The sequence below is a fragment of the Musca vetustissima genome, unplaced genomic scaffold (assembly GCF_032173495.1).
Source record: "Musca vetustissima isolate MV318-11 ecotype Yass unplaced genomic scaffold, APGP_CSIRO_Mvet_v1 utg2694, whole genome shotgun sequence".
Lineage (NCBI taxonomy): Eukaryota > Metazoa > Arthropoda > Insecta > Diptera > Muscidae > Musca > Musca vetustissima.
Genome location: NW_026884399.1, coordinates 121596 through 144820, shown reverse-complemented (window position 1 = coordinate 144820; position 23225 = coordinate 121596). Strand labels below are relative to the sequence as shown.

At 31.6% G+C, this 23225-nt stretch overlaps 1 protein-coding gene across 1 annotated transcript; it reads right to left on the bottom strand.

Moving 5' to 3' along the window:
- Positions 1-300: 300 nt before the first annotated feature.
- On the bottom strand, positions 301-23076 carry LOC133331394 (protein late bloomer). Its single transcript, XM_061539789.1, has 4 exons — positions 23011-23076; positions 982-1140; positions 541-879; positions 301-482 (listed from the first exon to the last, which is right to left on the bottom strand). The coding sequence occupies exons 1-4, from the start codon at positions 23068-23070 to the stop codon at positions 411-413; spliced, it is 630 nt and encodes a 209-aa protein (XP_061395773.1). The 5' UTR covers positions 23071-23076; the 3' UTR covers positions 301-410.
- Between the last annotated feature and the right edge of the window lie 149 nt (positions 23077-23225).

The following is a 23225-nucleotide window of genomic DNA, read 5'->3' as shown; positions in this document are numbered from 1 at the left end:
TACATAAAAACTAAATTCAAATTAAAATACATACATACGTACAGATACAGGGGAGGTGGGGAAACAGACATTTCGTTCTTAACTTATAAAATACATTTTTGTTTTGTTTTTATGTTTAAAATAACCAACAATTAGACTTTTTATAAATTGCACTTGTTTCATGTGTTTTCTAATTACAATAATTAATCATTTTCTTCATTTTCAATAATTGTAAAATTTTATATAAAAAATAAGATTCGGTGGTGGTCGGTGTTGTTTCAATTTAAAATTCATACATTTAACATTACAAAAATACATTAGAGTTTACAGTAGATGTGAGAGTATGAGATGCCAAATTTATTATAAATTTGTACTTTCTAAAGTTAGTCGATAGGTAGATAATTATAAAAAACAAAAGTCTATTGGAATTCTTAGAACTGCATGCGCCTTTGAGTATTGCGGAAACTGATGGCCAAAAATACTGCCAACAGAAAACCTATGATCTGCAATGAAATTCAAATTTAATACATTGAAAAAACAAATGGAATGTCCAGCACTTACCACAAACGCCACCAGAGACCATGAAACAACTGTAAATATATATGCCTCATTTTCATAGTGTCTTTGTAATTTATCCTTGCAGCCTTCGTAGAATAGATTGCTGGCCTTGGAGGCATCTTCATCGATATAACAACTGATGGGTATCGCTTTATTGAGAGTGACATAATCATTTGGACTGACTTTGCCGCAACATTCGTGTTCACGTTGAATCACATCCATGGCATCCGATTCCCAAGCCTTGTTGACAGTGTCCACAGCACTGCGTACTCCTGTATCAGTCATTCCCACCGAAGTTAATGCAATTTGTACGGCTGCCAGTACCAATAGGAAAACTGCACACTACATGTATAAAAAGAAAATAAAACAGAAATTGTTGTTGTAGTCAATACCTTTTATAAGATAATATATGTATGTATATATCTTCGTATTATATTCACTTACAGTTGCTGTCAAGCAAACAGACTCACGTATGGCTGCAAAACATCCCAAAAAGGCAAAGAAAACAATCAGCGAACATGCAATGTAGGCACCGATTGCTATATCTTCACGCATAGAATCGGGATTGAATGAAATCGCAATAATCGATCCAAGGGCAAAGAGCTGAAAGGATATTAAAAGGAAAATAAAAAATTACATGTATTAAAAGCAGCTGTACGATACAACAAAAAAAAAAACGATACATAAAATATGATAAGATTTGCACGATTTTTTATATTATTATTATTTATATTAAATTTATCATTCCGTTTGCAACAATATTGAAGCAATATTGACGTTTTTGCACCGAATTGACTGTAATTTGTTATTTTGGGTTCTCATTGAGTAACACATATAAATACCAAAAATTATTAATTTTGAAACAAGTTTTAGGGTAGCCCGATAATAGTTAGCCACCGATATGGGGATTTTTGGCACGTTTTCAATCAACATAGCTTAAATTTTGTATTTTGAGTTCTCAGAACGCTATCACCACATCTACGCACTAAAAATTATTTATATTGGCCCAAGTTGCTATTTTGAGAGTTTTGGACACGTTTTTCAACTGACTTGGCTATATTTTGGTATTTTGTATTCTCATTGGATGTCAAATCTCACTACCAAAAATTTTAATATCGATCTCCGTTTTATTATAGCCTCATACAACGGTAGTCCCACTATTATATCATTTTTTTTTCTAAAGTACTTTTCGGTATGTTTAAGGACGTTTCATAACAAGAGTTTTCTCCTAGGATGACCTTTTATTTTTATACCCTCCACCATAGTATGGAGGATATATTAGTTTTGTTTTTCCGTTTGTAACGCATCGAAATAATCATTTCCGACCCTATAAAGTGTATATATTCTTGATCAGCGTAAAATTCTATGACGATCTAAGCATGTCCGTCTGTCTGTTGTAATCACTCTAGCGTCTAAACGAATTGAGATAGAGCTCCAAAATTTTGCATGGAGTCGTATTTTGTCTGCAGGCAGATAAACATCGTAGATGGGCTATATCGGTTCACGTTTAGGCATAGCTCCCATATAAGGGTACCCCCAAATTTTCAGTATTTTGGGGTTCTTGAGCGCGTTTATTTTTGGGTTATTTTTGGATATCAAATTTCTCCACCAGAAATTATAAATATAGGTCCACTTTTTCTAACAGCCCCCATATAACGGTACCTCCCAATTTTCAGTTTTTGGGGGGTTTTGACCGGATTTTTTCACCGAATTGGCTGTAATTTAGAATAAACTGTATCCACCCGCATTTAGGACCAGGTCCTACATGAAACATCCTACCTTTTTAATATTTTGCGTGATGGACGATATTGGGATTGAAAACTAAAATATGGAACTTGAGTTACATCGGCCCTTAATTAGGCCTAACCCCTTATATAATGAAAACACCAATGTTGTCAATATTGGTCCCGCTGTAGTATGCCTCATATATAATATTGCCCTTTAAATTGGAGTATTTTCATGATTTTATACACATGTTTCACCGTATCATGCGTTAATAATATATGTCAATATTTTAGGGTTTTGAGATTTTAGGAAAACCCCCATTGAAATTGTTGAATTTGGTATTTGGTTTACAACAATCGATTGGAAGAATTATCGTTATATGTATGTTTCCTATGTTTTCATTTCAAACAATTGCCAGTATTCTATGGTGGAGGGTATCCAAAGTTTGGCCCGGCCGAACTTAACGCTTTTTTACTTGTTTTAATTGACATTCTCAAGGTTGAGGTTATAAAAATTCCGACCGGGCCGAAATTAACATAGTTTTTGTTTATAATGCCAGATTTTAGAGATTAAAGAGTTTTGTTGGGCGGCAATGGTATCTATAATTATTTTTAGAGCAGATTTCTATCCATCTACTTTGGCTGAAATAGAAACATAAAATCGATTAGGATCGTCATTTAATAGCATACATTGAAAACATTTTGCATCGAATTTGGTATTTTATACTTTATAAATCCTAAGTGGTTACTTCGACGAATTCCAACTCCAATAATATTTTTCAGAAATTTACATAAAATATCGTTTTCAAAATTTGAGAAATGCTACATAGGGTTATTCTATCGAGAATATTGTCAAATATGATTTTAGAATAAACATTATCAGCCCGATCATGTATTCTATGCTCCCTATGTATTCAACCCTCGCACGCCCAAAGGAAAAGATTGAAAGACCGAAACAAAATTTCAATATACCGTGCGGGTCTCCGAATTTGAATCAAATCCAACGAAATTATTTTGTCTAAAAAGTACTTCGATACCAATTGTCGCCTATTTCGTCTTTCGGGACAAGGGCGATAAGTGGTATACAAAAAAAAAATGGCTGAAGTCTTGGAGAAATTCGAAAACGAAGAAGAGAAGACTAATTATGGTGAACCATGACAATGCGAGCGCTAATACAACGGCATTTAGTGCAGAAGAACTTGTGGCAGAAGATATAGCTCCCATATGTATATTTCGAGGGTGATAGTAAAAATTCCTTTTGAATAGACATATTATCTGGAAGCCTAAATTGAAAATACGACTAAAAACAGCAAAATAGCAATCATTGAACCGTTGATTTTATTTTATTTTATTTTTATTTTGAAAAAATTTAATTATCCTTTTAAACTCGAAGTTCCACCCTCATTGTTTGAGTATACGAAAAACTATACCTATTTCCACATTCAACCTTATTGCGGGGAATAAAAATATAAAATGAACGCGTTTCATTAAAGTAATTAATTGAAATTGTTTAAAAATAATAAAAATAATCCCTCTGTTTTGTTGATTTTAAATATATTTTAATCCAATAAATAATAAAATATGTACCTGGGAAGGTATGGTCATTAAACATAAAAAAACGATTTTATGGTCATAAGACCCACAGAAATGAATATAATTTTTATAGTTCTGCGGAATTGGCAATAAATTCTAAACTCACTCCTACAAATAAATGTATTTCTGCCTGCAATGTAATCGCTTGGATTATGACTAATCTCATCCCCCAAAAAAGTTGTTCATTTTTGTGGTCATTTTAATGTTTCCTCTCTTTGCTGTCGACCGCACAAATGGATGATTAGCCAAGTCAACACAAATACTCTTTGATTGATAATGGCTGTAGGTTAGTCGCTTGAAAGAATTTGTCTTTTTTTATTTATTTGTTGTTTGAGTTACGCTACAGTGACATACCTTTTGAAGTTTTGAATATAATAATAAAAAAATACTAATGACTAAATTAGAATGCGGCACCATTGTTATTTGTTGTTATGATTTTTTGGACTTATGTGTGCGTCGAAACTATGATGTAGATCAATGATTCAGCGTCATGATCCATTGAAATGGAATGAATGGAGGAAAATAATAGAATGATACACACTACAATAAAAATCGAATTGTTTCATAAAAAATCAATTAGATCATTTCAATTGTTATTAGAAATGACTTAATGTTATATATTTTGTTGTGTCAAAGACAAAAACAAATTGTGTACATTTAATTAATTTTCGTATTTTTTGTGGTATACTTTTATTGCCAAAAATATTTCAATTTCTTAGCAAAGTGATCCGTTTCTAAATGACATTTCATGTTTGAAATCACATTGTTCAAGATTAAACTAATCTCTTCTTTTTTCTCAATTCATAATGATTTATATTTTAATTGTCAATTTTATTATTTAGAGGCGCTAAAGTGTCAGTTTATATGATTTATTTCCTATAGAAGCGTTTATCTCGTTTCCAAAAATATTTATTAGAATATACGTGTAGGTACCATTATAAGCATACAGAATATGCAAAAAAAAAAAATGTTTATATTCAGTACCGATTCATTAATATATTTCAAAAGAGCATGTGATCAATAAATAAATTAAAAATAAATTCCACATTTTAGAATAAAAAAATGCTGTATCAGTTTGATCAGTAGTATTGATTTTATAAAATTACTTTTACTTTATTTTATAAAATTTTAAATTATGTGCCTTACTTTCCAATTCACACTTCCTTGACTCTGAAATAAATCGCTATAGAAAATCAAATTGAATGAAATAAAACCCAATATTAATAACTTCCTCGTTTATAAACAACGTCAAACATTCCCACACAATAGAAATCTGTTATTCGATATTGCAATACCTGCATATTTCAATAATGTTGACATTAGTCTATAATTCCATTAAAATGTTCATCTCCTGTTGTTAATAACAAAGTGACCGACCGTCCTCGATGATAAACATAAATGGAGATGGTCAAAATTGAATTATTTCTTTTCATCTTGTACCGGACGCTGTACGTTAATATCGTTTAGTTGTCGCTCGGTCAGTTGACCAAAGCATCCAATAAATGATTCACTTTTGCTGTGCACTGCTCTACAATGCATTTGGGTGGCCATTGTCCACGCAAACAATTACTACATCCCACACCATTGCATTGCAGTGATGTGGGTGACCCCATTTTGACCCGTATGACAATGATCAAGATTCGTTCATTCAAATCAACTCAGTTAATTGAAAATTATTTATTGTCAATTTTTAATAAATGACGTCGGCAGATGATGCTTAGCTAAGCATCCAAAACAGTTGGTCAAATTAACTGTATACGAATATGTTATTTTGGAATTCATAAAGAGAAGAAGGTGGTTTTTGTTTTAGACCGAGTAAAAACGACATTAGAGTAACTTCGGGTAATGTGGGCCACCATTTTCTTTTTTTGATATTGAGGGCGTAACAACGGTAAAAAATAAAAACAAATTGTTTTCACAACATAGTAGATTTGTTGGCTAAATATATTCCAGGTCAAATATTATTTATATTTGTCTATAAAAATGTTATTGCATTATATTTCAAAAAACTCTAAACTGCGAATAAAAATAACTTGGCGGGTAATGTGGACCAGTATGTGTGGGTAATGAGAATCAGTAAGTTAAATGTAGGTTGTGGATTGGTTGTGATAAATTTCAATTTATTGCACTCTTGGGTAACAATGAATGCAAAAATATATGGATTCATGTTTTGGAATAGCCCCCATTTAAGGGTACCGCCCCATTTGCGGTATTTTGAAGGTCCTTGCTTCATTATCCAACCGAAGCATCTGAAATTTCGCATATCGAGTTTTCAGAGGATAGAATACCTCCTCGCATATTAAATGCGCCCATGTTTTGAACTCGTCCTCATGAAAAGGTCAACTTTTTTATAGTGGTCCACATTACCCGACATTGGATATTTTTATTTAAAAATAATTATCGGCTTCAAAAATGAATAAAAATTAAAAATCACCGATTGTAATTACAGCGTAAACGTATATTTTTGTTAAAGAAAACAAGAAAACCACAAAACGTTTGACTATTGTGCTAAAAAATGTTCAAATCACACTTTTACAATCAGAGCTACATTTTTTACTACTAAATTTTCAACATTGCTATTATTTATTAAAAACCTAGTTTGATGATTGTTTTCACTAATTAGGAAAACATTTATCAAGGCAGCATTGACATATTTCAAGCATTTTCTAAGAAATGGGGGGAGATCCACATTAGACGCCTGGTCCACATTACCAGAAGTTACACTAATGACAGAACTATGTATACTCTCCGCCTATACGAAAACAGAGTTAAATTCCTGTTACATGATATCTTGACCCTGGGCAGGAACAAAAATTGAACTAGGTATACTTCTAGGTTTGGTAAAAAATATTACGATGTTCAGAGTTTGAATTAATTAAGGTTATCAATCAGTTTCATCAAAATTTTGTATCTTTTTGGGATGCGCTGAAGGAGTAGACCGACAAATGTCATCTTCAGATTTAACATAGGTTTGATGACAATATTGAAAAAGACAAAATTTCAATTGAATCGTATTTGCAGCTAGAATAATATGAGTTTAAAAAATGTTAAAAATATTGAGAATTCAGAAGCTTCAGACATGATATATGTTTGGTAAAAATATAAATTTATGTATGGATCAAATCATTTTAAAAAAGTAAAAAAAGTAAAAGATCAAATCATTTTAAAAGTAAAAAAGTAAAAAGACCTATTTTAAAAAAGTAAAAAGACCTATCCAGCTTTTGGCCTAATATATATCTATATATACACCACTTTGAGTATACAACCAATATTTTGTAGTTGAATTTAAATTATATATGTCATGGCCTATTAAATATGGGAGGCGAATTCGAAGTCCTCATTGACCATCAAATTTATTGTTTGAAGAATAAACAGAAAATATTTCTATTCGAAGCAAAATATTCGTGCTCAATGTTATCATTAAATTTTTTGAAAAATATTTTGAATTTTTATCCTGTTCTGTTTGGTATTTGCGAAACAGTAAGAGAAAACTAACCTTAACCTTATGAAAAAAACCTTGATATGAATGAAACATATCAATAGTAATTTTAAGATAATCATAAAAATTTCTCGATTTCTGATTTAACATTGGTTGTGAAATCTTCGTACAAAAATTATTAATATTGTCTTAAATTTCGGTATATTCACTATTCGGTATTTTATTGAGCATGATATGTAGCACTTTTTTTCAACCAAATCGGTTATATTTAAAATTTCAACGCTGTTATCAAATTAAATATTTTATATTTTCTTATGTTTGATCGGCTATTATAGATTCATTTTAATTGAAATCTGATTTCTTTTCATTTAAAATTTGATTTCACATCTGTAACCATAGCTCCACAAACGGTGTTCAAAAATAATTTGATTATTTAAATGGTTAAAAATTTGACCGCCATTTTCGATCCTCCTTATTGAGTTTTTAGGGATTTCTTGTAGAATCGTAAACAGCGTTCCTGAAACCCTTATATGTGATATTTTTTGTTTCATAAACCCATTGCTCTAATTATCGTCAAAAAATGGCATCTTTGACCCATTGTGAGGTGTATATAGAGATGCGGTCAAAATAATAGCAGCGTAATGTATTGAAATATTCCTACTAAATAAAACCATATTATTTTTTTGAAATCGCGTAATGTTTTCTGGCCAAATTATAGTTAAAACATTACCAATTGCTATCTTTATTTTAATAATTATTAAAACATATTATTTTTTTGAAAATATTGTATTAAAAGAAAATTATTCTTAAAATGAGGTCGGTCAAAAAAATAGCAGTTGCAATGTAAACGTAACATGAATTCATCTAAGGTGCTTATATGAAACTTATGCATTTGTAGCGAGATAAAATACATTATTTCGTGGATATTAATTCTTTGTTGCATAACTTTTGGCGCGTAACACTGCTTGACATCGACGTTAAATTAAATCGACCAAGTTATTGCATCTTTCGCATGAAATTTTTAGTCAAGCTTCTTAAATTGCCCTTCATATCTCATTATTATTCAGGGGTTTGGCTACGACGTCCTCCTTTTTGAAACCATTTTGTATATATTTCATAATCTGCATATTGAACCATAATATCTTGTAACATTGATTAGCATAAATTTTGGATTCAATATCTTGGTCCAAATCCGCAGTACCAGAAAAACGCACAAAGTTTCAAAAGTTCTCCACCATCTTTGATTGTTTTAAGGATCGTAAATTTTGTTCTGTGGACGTCCCACATACTGTCACGATCCACTATCACCATATACAATTATTTTTGAATTGTCCGAGCATGTTTCTTCGTTTTCCAACTATTGATAATAGGGTGGGTTGCTATTATTTTGGCCGCAACTGTACATTATATCAAACAGCATAGGAGTATAAGAAGACTATTGCATTTATTATGGTGATTTCAACAGCCGGTCAGGACTAAATCGACACAGAATTTAGTTCAGATCAAAATGTATATAAAAAATAAATAAAACAAAAAACAAATGTCATGAAACTCTTTGACCTGAAAATTGTTTGCTTGGTTATGATTTCGAACTACACACATTTGTACATAATGTCCACAGTTATGATATGACTATAACTTTGAAAATTCCATAACTATATTGCGTTTATGACGGTATAATCTTCATATATTACTTTTTCACACCTGTCTTTATGCTGTCTTATCTGAAAGATATATTCTATTCCATGTTTACAAATCTGTAAATAAATTTTTGCGCTGATGGGTTTGACGCCAAAAACAGCAATGACTTTATTTCTTATAGCTTTCGTTGACATAGGGGGTTTGGTTACAAGTTCTAGATAATGGAAAGATGCGTGATGTTTGTTTATCATTTCGCACAAGTTTGTTTTCTTATCACACCTTTCAGACATGTAGGCCTTTTTATGGGGACAAGTATTCTTGTTTCCTGAAACCAATAATTTTCGAGTGTCAACTCCGCATGACAACAACCGAATAATAACAATTTTGAATTGGCTGTGTTACCAATTAAATGAATAGCAGTACACAAGAGTGTCTACTTAAAATTTACTTCTGTGTGGGGGTATTTTTCACAATTTAAATCAGATCTCTTCAAAAAATACAAGAAATGGTTAATTGGTGTACTTTAAAAACAAATTTGCAATAAAAGCGATTTATTGAGTGAAAACAATTGTTCAGTATTTTTTTGGTCATTGCCTATGAAGTGTGAATGTCAATTGTGTTAATTTTTATATAGCTCATTCCCTATTCGCATCTCGCTTCGGTTATTAAATACAAATTTAAAAATCACTCAAAAACCAATTAGTCACAGCGTGAGGTAAATAAATAAAACAAAAACAAGAACAACAATTTTTGTTTTTAGTTTCAATTAGCTTTTATGACCTCATAATTTTTCAATTTTCCCAAAGGGGATTAGTGAATTGTTCGTGTAAATAAAAATTGTTTTTTCTATTCCAAATCAGGGAGGTTTTGTGTGATTTTCATTAATTCCGTTAAGACTTGAGTCGCTTAACCTATTAATGCGTTCTATGCTACATTGCTGTAAACTGATTCCGAAAAGGTAATTTATATGATTAACGAATAAGATTGGGTTGTAATAAATAATTCCAAATATAATTACTTTGATTTTTTTTCGGTTTTGCCGACCAACCTATACTTAATTTATTCGAACTTAATATAGGCTTTTATATTATTTAAAATTATATTATTATTTTTTAAATTATTTAAATTATCGAGAACTGACACCGCTAACTCGTTTTTGGAAACATATTGGGGCTATGGGGAATATAATAATAATGGAAACCCGATACGTGTATCCTACAATTTTTGGTTGGGGTGTTGATACCCAATAAGAATCCAAAATAAAAAAATCATGAATTTCTGATAAACAAACTTCCTTAAATAGGTAGGGACCTTTCTATGGGGACTAAGGTTTTTTGTGCTCAGAAGGAATGACAGATACTTTTGTTGAAAAGCTGGCTAGGAAAGGCAAAACAATTACCTATATTGAAAATTTACTGGGAAGAAGTTTTTTATTCACCTGAAATGAAAAATACCAATCATCTTGGGAATATTAGCAACGTTTGTGGCATATTTCAAAGATCTACATTAAATACTGCGATCTTTATCGTGATTCCATTATCAAATTACATATAATGCGTATCAAAAACCTTGGGGTAGGTTTTTCATACGCTTCCATATTCTTAAAATATCACACATTGTGATATATTGGAGGTTAAACGTGGATCGGTGTTGATAAAATATTGTCAATGAAAACTCTGAAATGTATTAAAAAAGTAAAAACGCCATTATGATCGGCCTGACCGAACATTTTACAGCCTCCACCAAGTTAAGTCGATCGATGTGTTAAGTGATGGTAGCGTTCCAATTAAAGACACTCTATTTGAAAAACTAAGAAGGGTTTTTTTTTTAATTTAATAATTTAATCAATGAAATGAGTGCGAATTCGTTTGAAAAACATGTCCAAGCAAGATTTTGTACTCCATAAGAGTCCAAAATATTAAATTACAGCTAATTTAGTTGAAACACGTGTCCAAGCTTCCCAAAATACCGAAATTTGGGATGTAGCGTTATATGGAGGATTCCCTAAAAAATTGAACCATAATGTTTAGTAGGAAGATTTGACACCCCATAAGAACACGAAAAATCAAATTAGAGCCAATTGGATTAAAAAACGTGCTCAAAATCCCCAAAATACTAAATAATGTGTCCGAATAATGGGAGTAATATAAGAGGGCTACCTAAAACGTGGGCCAATGTTGATAATTTATGGTAGGGATATTTTTTGCTCAATGAGAGTGCAAAATGTTAAATTGTTCCAAAATTGGTTGAAACACGTACTCAAGCTCCCCATAACACCGATATTTTTGGGGTAGAGTTATATGGTGGCTTGTCTAAAAGGTAGACCAATATTGATAATTTTTAGTAGAAAAATTTACTACCATACCATAGCCCAAAATACCAAATTAAAACAAATTAGTTAGAGTTAGGGGGTATCGTCATATAATTGATTATTTTGGGAAAGAACATTTGATGCCCAATGAGAACCAAACGTAGCAAATTACAGACAATTCGTTATATGGGGGCTACATCAAAACGGGGACCACTTGCAATAGCAAACTTCCTAGGAGTACTAGCAATGTCTGTGCAAAATTTCAGAGATCTATCTTAAATATTGCAATCTCTATAGTGATTTCAATAGACGGACAAACAGTCGACAGACGGAAAGGTATACATCGACATAGAATTTTGTTCTGATCATTTTATAATACATCACTGAACTAAAAATTATTAATATTAACCCAAGTTAAAGGGTGCCCTCAAATCTTCGCACTAAAAATTATTAATACTAATATCGAGTAGGTATTTTGAGAATTTTTGGACACATTTTTCAACCGAATTGCCTGTAATTTTGTTTTCTCATTTTCTGTCAAATCTCAGTGCCACAACTTTCAATATCGAGCCCCCATATGATCCCGCTACAGCAAAACTGGGAGACGCATAGCATCTGACAAATGCGATTAAAACTATTTGGTCAGAAGTAACTCCTGAGGTTCCTTATAAAGGTACATGAGAACTACCGACAATGTACGTCGATCACATAATCTATCGCCGTTATTTCTTAAGTCAGCTTTATGCATAATGGTGGATTTAGCTACATATTACAGTGTAGAACATGAAATGTTTATACTGGATACCTACTAAAAGGAATGGACCGATGGGCCCTATCTTCGGAATAGATCTAGGTTAGATAAACATATTAACGAGATCAAAATATGTATGGAACTTATTTCAGATGCAAATATATTTCCAAATGATATACATTCAATTCCGATATCGCCAAACAACTATATGTGAAGAACATCCAAGAATATTCGGAACACTCTAATGTACATACACATATGCATCTGGAAACAGTAAAATACAGACATCGCCATTATCCATTAAACACATTTATTATTTTGAGAATTTATTAGCTAAAAATTCTTCTTTCAATCATTTGAGACGTTTGGGTTCGTGTGTCGTTGTTTCCGACTGTTTGTGTTTTTTGTTCTTCGTTGCCATTTATTGTGTCTTGGCGGCATTAGCAAATAACCATAACATATTATTTTAAACTTGAAATGACATTTTGGTGTTGCTGTTGTTATTGTAGTTTCTTATTTGCAAAATGAAAAGTAGAAAAAAGTATTAATGTTTTTGTTGTCGCTGTTGTTAGTTTTTTATTTATTTCTGCTTTAGTTGGTGGCAGTCATTAATTTTTGGTAGTGGTGGCATGAAGTCATCAGCTGTAACATTGTACACGACCAATAACATTTGCTGTTATTGTTGTTGGCGACTATATAGGCCAGGTCAGTCGAATGCGTGCAACTGAACACTCACCCTCCGGTTCCATTTGTTTACCCACCGACTAAACGGCTATAAAGTGAATCAAAAGTATGTGTGTAATTGCCTGCTGTTGTCTAGCTGTCGCAACAACTTGTCCAGTCGAAGGTGAGGCGAGGTGATGTCACATCCTTGTGAATGTGTAATTGTTGTTTGTTATTATCATTATTTTTCCTCGGCTGTATTTGTGTCATGAGAATAAGAAGGATAAGCCACAATATGTTTTATGTAAATAGAAAATTTGTTTTAAAGTCGTCTTGGTTGATATGGAGGTTTTATGGGTACGTTGACAGGTGGGCAGAAATCACGTGAAGAAAACTTTTACAAACAAAAACTTCACTCCTTGCTCCCGAAAGTAAATAATAATGGGTTATAGTTAGTGTTGGGACTTTGATGAGCTTTCAATGATTTAAAGGTGTTATATTTTGTGTTTGTGGATAGAGTAAAAATAATTTTTGTTTGGATTTTAATAAATTCGTTTGTTTGCCAATTTGTTTAAATGTGCATTTATATTTTAATGTATCAAGGACTAGCCATATTTTTTACATTTCGGTATACAACACCTCCGTATAAAATTCTATATCAAGTAAGCCCTGTTGAAATCACATTCATTGCTACTACACCTAGGATGTTTGGTATTTAATAGGGATACCTTTTACTGTAGCCTTTATATAACGTTACACTCCAATATTTCGTATTTTGATGTTTTTGAGCACATTTTCAACCTATATGCCTGTAATTTGGTGTTTTGGGTTATCATTGGGTTTTTAATTTTAGCACTTAGAATTAAAAATATTGGCTCACTTTTTAGGATACGTCCCATATAACACTAGATCCTGAAATTCTCTATTTTGGGATGTTTATTTTGGTTTCTCATTGAGTAGATAATATCCCCACCCAAAATATTGGCACAAGTTTCCGGGTTTATTGGGTATTTTGGGGGTTTTGTTTTATGGCCAAGTAATATAGGAATATTGACTGTAAATAGTTAATATTTTAATTTTATCAGGTAGTTGTGATGTGCGACTTAGTAAAGCAAATAATGGTAAATTTTTTGTGATGCACTAAAAAATCTCAATATTTATATGTAATTTTTCACATTAATATTTTTTTGTATAAGCTCCGACTTTATGTCCTGCTTTTTAGATTTTTGTTAGTGTAAAATACACACCGAGGAAGCTAATCCTAAATTTGTATCTCCCTTTATTTGCTTTTTCTCATTTTATTGCAATTTTAATAGAATGATTATCAAAACGAAAAACCTCCTCAAAGTGTGCGTAATAAAATCACCGCGAAGCAAATTTCAGTTGACAGTAATATTCCGTTATATTATAAACGTGCACCTACATTCATAAATATGGTGGTTATATGAAAACGTGGACATATATATAAATTAGATTCTACAGGATACTACCTATACACATGAGAAACATATTTGCCAATTTTTAATGTTCTATATTTATTCGTTTTAAAGTTTTTAATTTTTCCTCGCTAGATTTTAATTTCGCCCACTGCGAAGTGGCTGTAATTTGATATAAAGCGTTTTTGAAGGCCCACATTTTGAAATGGCACCCATTGTCAGTATTTTGACGGTGTCATCCGTATTTTCTCAATGTAATGACTGTCATTTGGCATATCAAAGAATACACATATTTTATGGAAATTTGTCTATATAAGTCAAAGTTTTGATATAGTCCCACATATTAAAAATTATCTGTTCAGGTTTTTATTTGACAAAAATATAAAAATACCAGCCAACTTTGTGCATTTTTATAGTTCTACCCTCGTGCTATATGGCTATAGGTATGTCTGTCGGGTTTCAGAGGAGAAAAGACTCTTTGCAGCCAAATATCCAGACTTCTTGTCTGTAATTTCTTTTTTTTTTCAGAAGATAAAAATTAATGCAAGCAAATATTTTACATGTTTCGACATAAGCCTCATAATAGGTCCCACCCGATTTAAGATAGTTTGAATGTTGACTTCATGAGAGAGAGTGTATAAAATGTTTGCTCGGCCGACTTGTTTTTTGGTCAACCAGGTTCTTGGTTCTTCTAGTCCAGGTTCTTCCCAGCAGAAAATTGTCAATATATGACCCTATTTTAACATAGCCCCCATATAATGATTCCGTAGTATCTTCCAATCGACGTGTCTATAATTTGCTATTTTTTATACCCTTCATCACTCTGTGGTAGAGGGTATTATGTCTTTGTGCATATGTGTCCCTTTTGAAAATATTCATAGAATCACTTTTTATCCATATTTAGATATAGCTCCCATATATAGTTTCGTCCGATTTAAGGTAAATGGTGCACCAAAGTCCCCATATATCTTTCGATTTGCACGAAATTTGGCATAGCATAATGAATAAGGTTTAGAATGTTGTGTGTTAAGTTTCCTGAAAATCGGTCCAGATTAAGATATAGCTCTCATATATACTTTCGTCCGATTTAATGTAAATGATGCACCAAATACCCTATATATATTTCGATTTGTACGAAATTTGGTATAGCGTAATGAATTAGATCTAGAATTATGTGTGTTATGTTTCGTGAAAATCGGTTAAGATTTAGATATAGCTCCTATATATTTTTTCTTCCGAGTGTATGTAAATTGTGCACTAAAGACCCAAAGTTTGTCTGATTGCCACACAATTTGGTGCAATGAACTGTAGTTAATATAAGTTAATCTCTGACAAGTCTCATTGAAATCGGTTCAGATTTTGATATAACTTCTACAAGTATATTTTTGTCCGATTTTACACATAATTGACACAAATTTTGCACAACGTACTGAAGTTAGTATAACCTAGAAGTTATAAATATAAATGCTTCGTCAAGGTGGGTCCAATCGGCACAAAATTGTGCACTTCGTACTGAAGTTACTATAACATAACTTGTGGCTCCTATATATTGTTTCGTCAGATTTTAAGTAAAAGGCGCACCAAAGACCCAAAAGTTGGGCCGTTTGCTACAAACTTTTGCACAATGTACAGAATTTAGTATATCGTACCGTGTGCTAAGTATAATAAAAATCGGTTCAGATTTAGATATAGCACCCATATATAGTTTCATCCGATTTTATGTAAATGGTTCACCAAAGATCCAAAGGTAGACCGATTGACACAAAATTTTGCACAACGTACTGAAGTTAATATAACCTAGCGTGAGAAAAGTTTTGAAATCGGTTCAGATTTGGATAGAGCTCCTATATATATTTTCTCCCGATTTTAAGTACAAAATGCATATAACTTAACCTGTGTAGGTTGCAGAATGACATGACAAAATTCGAAGTCTGTTATGATTCATCTGTTGAATATGCCCAAAGTGGTGAAGGGTATCATATATATATATATATTTACTACTTTCCTTACTGGGTTTCATCTCAACTCGTGACACTGTGCAGTCCAACTACAAAATAATTCCTACTGAATACTAACGCGTCTATTTATCCACAAAATTTAGATAAATTTCTTTGTTAACTTATTTAACCTTTGGGGTTTGTTGCCTTAGCAATTAGCAAACATTGTTAGCACATATATTGCATCATGTGTATATAAAAATATATATGCTTATGTATATTGTGACTGATCGCCGATTGTAGATCGTGTATAAGGAAATTAATATTTATTCGTGCTCTGTCGCTGAAACAACAACATATTTGCAATTTATGATTTGCTTAATTAAGACGAAAGAATAATTCAAATTAGCTTTATTTGGCATAAATTGATGACACATAACCAAATACAAGTTTCAGATCAAGTATTTCGGAAATTTTATAGATTAAAATAAAAACAACAAGAAACATTGCTAATATTGTTGTCTTTGGAAATGTTTTGTTTTGGCACAACCTAAAATATATGTATGTACGTACATATGTGCAATATTTTGCAGGTAAATAGTATTGAGTGATTTAAAAGAATTCGGTTGAACATCTTCCAAATAATGAGGAAGATAAATGTTTCCATTGATTTAGTATATATGCTAATATGGAGCTATATATAAAATATATACTATTATGGATAACACATAAAGTACAAGAAGTATCGGATTCATTGGTTTAAAACTAGTTCGACATATGATATACATTTCTAAATATTATACATCTACGATTTGTAAAATTATCAACGCACTTGAAGACGAGGAAAGTATTTTAAATCACAAATTTTAAGTTGTTTTGTTCAGAATATATTTCTAGAATTTATTATATTGATTTTTTTATTTATGTTCATGTAGAACGATGTGATCATTATGGATCTGATTCGTAGAACAATTGAACAATAACATCAAATATATTATTTGCTATCTCAATTAAGGTCCCATTAAGCATTTAAGGAATAAACAATAATCAATTGAGTATCATCGTTAATGGCGGTTAAAAATACATTTGTGAAAACCGATGGCACAAAAAAAACTACAAAATTTTTCACAATTTAATGAGCAATCTGTTTACTATTCCATTCAGTAATTCAACTTGGAACAAATGTAAATATGCAGTCATCTTGTCGGACCATCTTATTTCGGTGTACTTTCCTGACTTCATCATTGGGCAAATAAAAAATCACACACACACATTCTTTAGAGTACAAAAAAAAGTAAGAAATCATTGCATTACTCAAAGCAAAAGAGCAAAAAGTTAGCACAGAATATAAATCTTTTTATTTGTTCAAAAAATATCCATGTGTTGTCTGGCGGACAATTTTTATATCTTATGTCAGAAATAAAAAAGAAAACAACATCAACTGCGAATAAAGAATTCAAACGACCAGAAAAGTGTTATTCTGTTGTGTGTACACATAGAAATTTATTTGTTAAACATTTTAACATTTCAACAGTTTTAAATTTAATTAACAATTAAATATATTGGCATAATTAATGTATCACTAGATTTCTAAACATAAAGTCGAAATACCACTATGGAATGTCATTGCTTTGGAATCACTAGAATGTATTTAGTAGAATTTTCGCACATGAGTTCTATTTATTGAAGTACCGATAAAGACGCACACTTTGTTGTACACTGTACATGTCCGTCTAAGTTATGTTCTTCGGCACACACGTATCGTTTGTTTGAAGTCAACCAACCATACTTTAGTTTTTTTTGTGTGGTTTACGAATAATTTCCGTAAGAAGAGATTATAAATTGAAGATCAAACGTCCATAATAGTATTTCAGTTGAATTGTTTGATCCACAGTTTGCATGAAATCGGACGGAAATGTTTAGAGGAGCAATATCTAGCCAGTGTAGTCGGACACCTAACACCGAGAATAGGAGTACTTATCCGACTCAGTGGATAACAGTATACCGGTGGAAATGTTAGTCACTCTTTCCAACAACGTTCGCTAAATTTTGTTACCAATATGAAGAATTTTCATGAAAGCATGGTATTAAGCATTTATCTTTTTATATGGAGTAATCGATTTAATGTAAAGTCTTTACATCGTACATATACGGGTTACTCAAGATTTTGAAAATATAGCTTTATACCAAATTCAGATATTATGCGAAGATGGCCGGTATTTGAAGGCCGATTTATCACAACTAAAAAAATGTCCTTTGCGTATATATGGAGTAATCGATTTAATGTAAAGTCTTTACATCGTACATATACGGGTTACTCAAGATTTTGAAAATATAATCCCTGGAATATCTTGTTTTCCCGAGGTGAATATTGACGCCATAAAATAAAAATTTCGTCAGTTTAGGTTTTGGTTGATTTGGACCTCCAGAAAAACAGACAAAAATAACTGATATTTATCATTACCAAAAACAATGATCATTACCAAAAACAATAGGGGTATTATTTTGACAGAAGTGTTTGAATGTGGAGGAATGGTCTCTCTAAGGAATGTTGATGACATATCAGGGATCGAAAATAAAAAAATATGAATGTTCTAAAAGAGTACCTTTTTTAAGTGAAAGCTAAACAAAAATTTTATTCCGTTGCATAATGATCGCTTTTGGCAAAAATATTGGAATGCAATATGCAGGTATTATGTGACTAATCCAATTTTAATTCTTTCTCATGAAGATTGATTGTCCTAAAATTATGTCCAGTACCTTTTTTTGCCGAAAATCATTATACAAAAATAAAAAAGTATGTTTTTACGCAGCAGATGATGCCAAATTGACTATTCGATAATAATATAATATTATACTCAAAAAATTATCGTGATTTAATGAATTATTGGGATGGTACTGAAATGGTCGCGGGGGTATCTCTGTGCTATTTTGAACAACAAAGTTACTGAATTTGACATCTCTGGTCGATATGTGACGATAGGTATATGTACTCCATATCGCTCATTTGCTGCATGACCGGCATAAATCCAGAGTAACTTCTATTACCCTTCTATGATTTATGACGGTATACGAACTATTTATTTATGTTTGTGGTTTATAAATTTGAATTACAATTGCAATAGTTTATACAATTTCTATTATTTTTACTTTTAAATTATATAAATGAACATTTAAAATAAACTGTTAGTGATACGCACCCATGTCATTATAATCATATGTGAGCCACCTGTGGTACGCGCCGCCCGATGAGGCAAACATGTGCTAGCCACCAGTGGTGTTAATAATTTGTCAATCACCACTATTTCGTGGTTTTACAAAGTTTTAGGCTTAACCAAACAGTATAGTTATTTAGGGTAGAAGAATATAATTAGTATTGTCAATGAGTCTTCATCGTAATTGTTACATTGAAATATTCAATATTCATGTTCACTGTGGGTGTGATCGATTTAAAAAAAATGTTTTTTTTCTCCTTTTTTCCATCAAACAATCGTGCTGGCGGTTATATTTTTAGTTCCAATTTTATTGGCAACAGAATTACTGTAAATGATAGACAATCAAATTTCAATACAGCCAGAAATTCTAATGACGCTAGTAATAGCCATTTATATCGATTGTGTGGTGATATTGAAAATGGGTTTACGATTATATTTCGTGAGTTTTTGCAACAGACGAAAAAAAAAGACATGTGAATGCAAATATTGTTAAGCGGCTTTTGGCAAACATGTGTGTGTGTGTATTTGTGTATTTAGGAGATTATCAGTCACGTCATATCAATTGAATTGGGTTTCTTGTTGTCGAATTCGTTTATAGGGATTACAAGGACATTTCAATTGTTGTTATTTTGTTTTCTTCTTTCATTTCTTGTCAAAGATATTTTGAAATTATTATCAAGATTTTATTAAATACACAATTTTTATTCTAATACAATACACACGCACAACAATGACAACAAAGTTCCATGGCTAAATATGTAGTATATGGACAATATGGATATGGCGCCGTGTATTCACAGAAAATGTCCAAATAAATTATTTATTAAGTGAAGTCCCCCCACACACACACAGTGAGAAATGAACAGAATAGCAAAACAAAAGAATACAAAGATATTTTGAAAGGAAGGAATACAGCATTGTCATCAGCGCACCTGCTGTCTGACCTACATATCAGCCTTCAATTCATGCGAATCTTCTCCGTTAGTTCCAGTTGGAAATCACACTTTCCTGAGTGACTTGTTTTTCTCGAATGCGAATTTTTTTTTGTCAATTAAGTTTGGAAGGTTTGTTTGTTGTTTATATCGTGTGGTGCTTTGTTTAAATATGACATCACTCCCAGAGTCATCTAAATCTGAATTATGTTACGTTTTGAGTTTTTTACGCTTTTTTGAAAATAACAAATCTAAATAAGATGACTCAACACCATTTCCATTTACAAATATTTAAAGTAATTTACGGGTGGTGGAATAGGAATAGACTTAGATAATGGAGCGTTTTTGAGGAGTAATTATATTTACAATGTAATTGGAATAAATTATAATCATATCTTTAATTTGTACGCTTGCGTATAATGTGTACAGCTAAATTCCGTAATATTATGTATAATTTTAAATTGTACACAGGCATAAAACACTTTGTATAATAGTATAGCGAGAATCAGTTAATCGTGTTGTAATCATTAATTGCAAAAATATTCGCATTCTAACACATTTGTTTAAATGTATATAACATTTTTAAATCCGAACAAACTTCCTACACCTAAAGGGGCTAATAGACTTTCCGATTAGGAAAATGAACCGGAACCTTTACTTGTGAAAATATAATTTTTTTTATCTACATGGACCCCATAATGCTAAATTGCCGCCAATACCGGTGGAAAATGCGCCGAAGACCATAAGAATACATATAATGAGTCGGGACGGGGGCAATGCAAAACTATGGAGTTATATGTTTTGAGCATTTTCTGTCACTTCGGTTGGAAATGAGGCTAATACTTTCGAATTACCGAAAATATAGGTGCCGTTATATGGGGGCTATACCAACACTTGGATCCCATTTACAATACCTAACATCTCAGCAGCATTAGCAATCTTAAATATTGCAATGCAGATCATTAGTATTATAATGAAGGTGCAGTCCTTCTTGTACCTCATCAAACAAAGGATCAATTAAAAAATGTAAATATCATATAAGCCGGAGAAGTACACGATGACAAAGTTATGAATAAATATAGGCGGAAATTTGACCAGAGGTAGTCATTACATTAGTTCTTCTTTACATTTATCCAAAACACAAGTATTCTAGTCATATTCGTCCACAAAATTTACTAATGTTTGCACAATTTATTCGTTCCATCAAAAATAATGGCTACGAATTTCATATTATTTAATACTTCTTTACATTTTTAGTACGAATTTCAAAAAACATCTTTTAATTCAAAACACAAATATGGATCCCCATGCCGTTCCTATAGCGATCCAAATAAAACCTAAAATTACCAATGCTACCAGTGTCAAATACAGTAAACATATTTCAAATCTATACTCTAATGACGATCGCCATACCAAGATTCAAGCTTTCAAGATTCAATAAATTATCATACACTTATAGATCTCAGACCCTCACAATAGCGATCCTTCTATCAAGATCTCTATTCCAAATTGGTATATTCTAGCTTAATTTCATGCAATAAATATCATTTGTACAAAAATTAGTACAATTTAGAATTTCGTGCACAATTTTTTGCATTTTCAGAACTATTTTACAAATTCAACTCCTAAACTCAACCCTGTACTCTACAAACAATTAGTATTCTGCAACCAAAATTCTAGGTTTATTCGTTTATCCAATATCAACAAAAATTTGTATTATACTTTCCAAAAACCCATTGGTACCTCTACTTTACGCTCCATTATGAAACCATAATCCACTAGATCTATTTGTTCATTCAATATCAGTGCTATCATTTTTAGTACTTTTCGGTACTATTTTCATACACTTATAGTACGAATTTTCCCAAACACAGCCTTATCACACATTTCAGAGTTCTAGACCTACCTGATTATTCAATATGAGTGCTATAATTTTTGATACTTTTCCGTACCATTTTGTAGTAGTCATTTTAATACTGTTCGTACCCTTATAGTAGGAATTTCCCAAATCCCAGCCTTAACAGACACCTATGTGTCAATACTGACCTCACACAAATTTTCAGAATTCTAGCTTAAGTCGTTTCGTCGGGGGGTTGATTGTCAGGTTAAGTACCTTTTGGTACTTTTCATGCCCTTATAGTACGAATTTCCCCAAATCCAGCCTTAACGTTCTCTTACGTACACAAATTTCAAGATTCTAGTTTCGGCCGTTTCATCTGGGCGTTGATTATTGGAAGTAGTCATTTTAGTACTTTTCGAACCCTTATAGTACGAATTTTCCCAAATCCAGCCGTTTCGGCTGGACCTCGATTATAAGCGATTTTGAAAATTTCGTATGTTACCATTATTGTATAATAATGGTAACATACAATAATAATAAATTTGTTTAGGAATTATTAAAAAGGTCACAAATAAAGTTCAGACTTAACTCCGGCCTTCACGGAATATTTCAACAAATATTAGGCGAATGTAAAATTTTCACAAGTTTAAATATTGTTTACAAGTAAATCATTTTGAATTCTAACAATTTTGAATATTTCATGACTTTCAGTCCACCGTCCATTATTTGCTTTTGAATTAAACACAATTATAACAACAACATATATTTATATACGGTTACGGCTTATATACAATTATTTTTCAATTCACATTTCAATATTATTTATTCATTAACTTTTTTACACAAATGAAATGGTGTCCATTCGCCGTGTGACAATTCTTTAAGAAATGCGGATGTTCTTGAATATTTTCACTAAAAATATTGATTTGTGTGTTCGGGTGAGTGTTTGTCCGATATTTTCCTTCCGTTTCGCTGGACGCAGAAAACTTACCGCCAGAATTATGTTGAAAACGATTGAAGAAATTTTTACTGTCGTAGTGGCACAACCCATTTTTTCAGATTTTTTAATATCTATTTATTTGGCAATTTATTTCAATATTTTTTTTCTAATTTAAATTGGTTTTTTGCTATTTTTTAATTAGTTATTTATTTTCGTTTATATATTTTTTCTATTATTCTATTATACTTGAAAAAGTAGTCGTATTT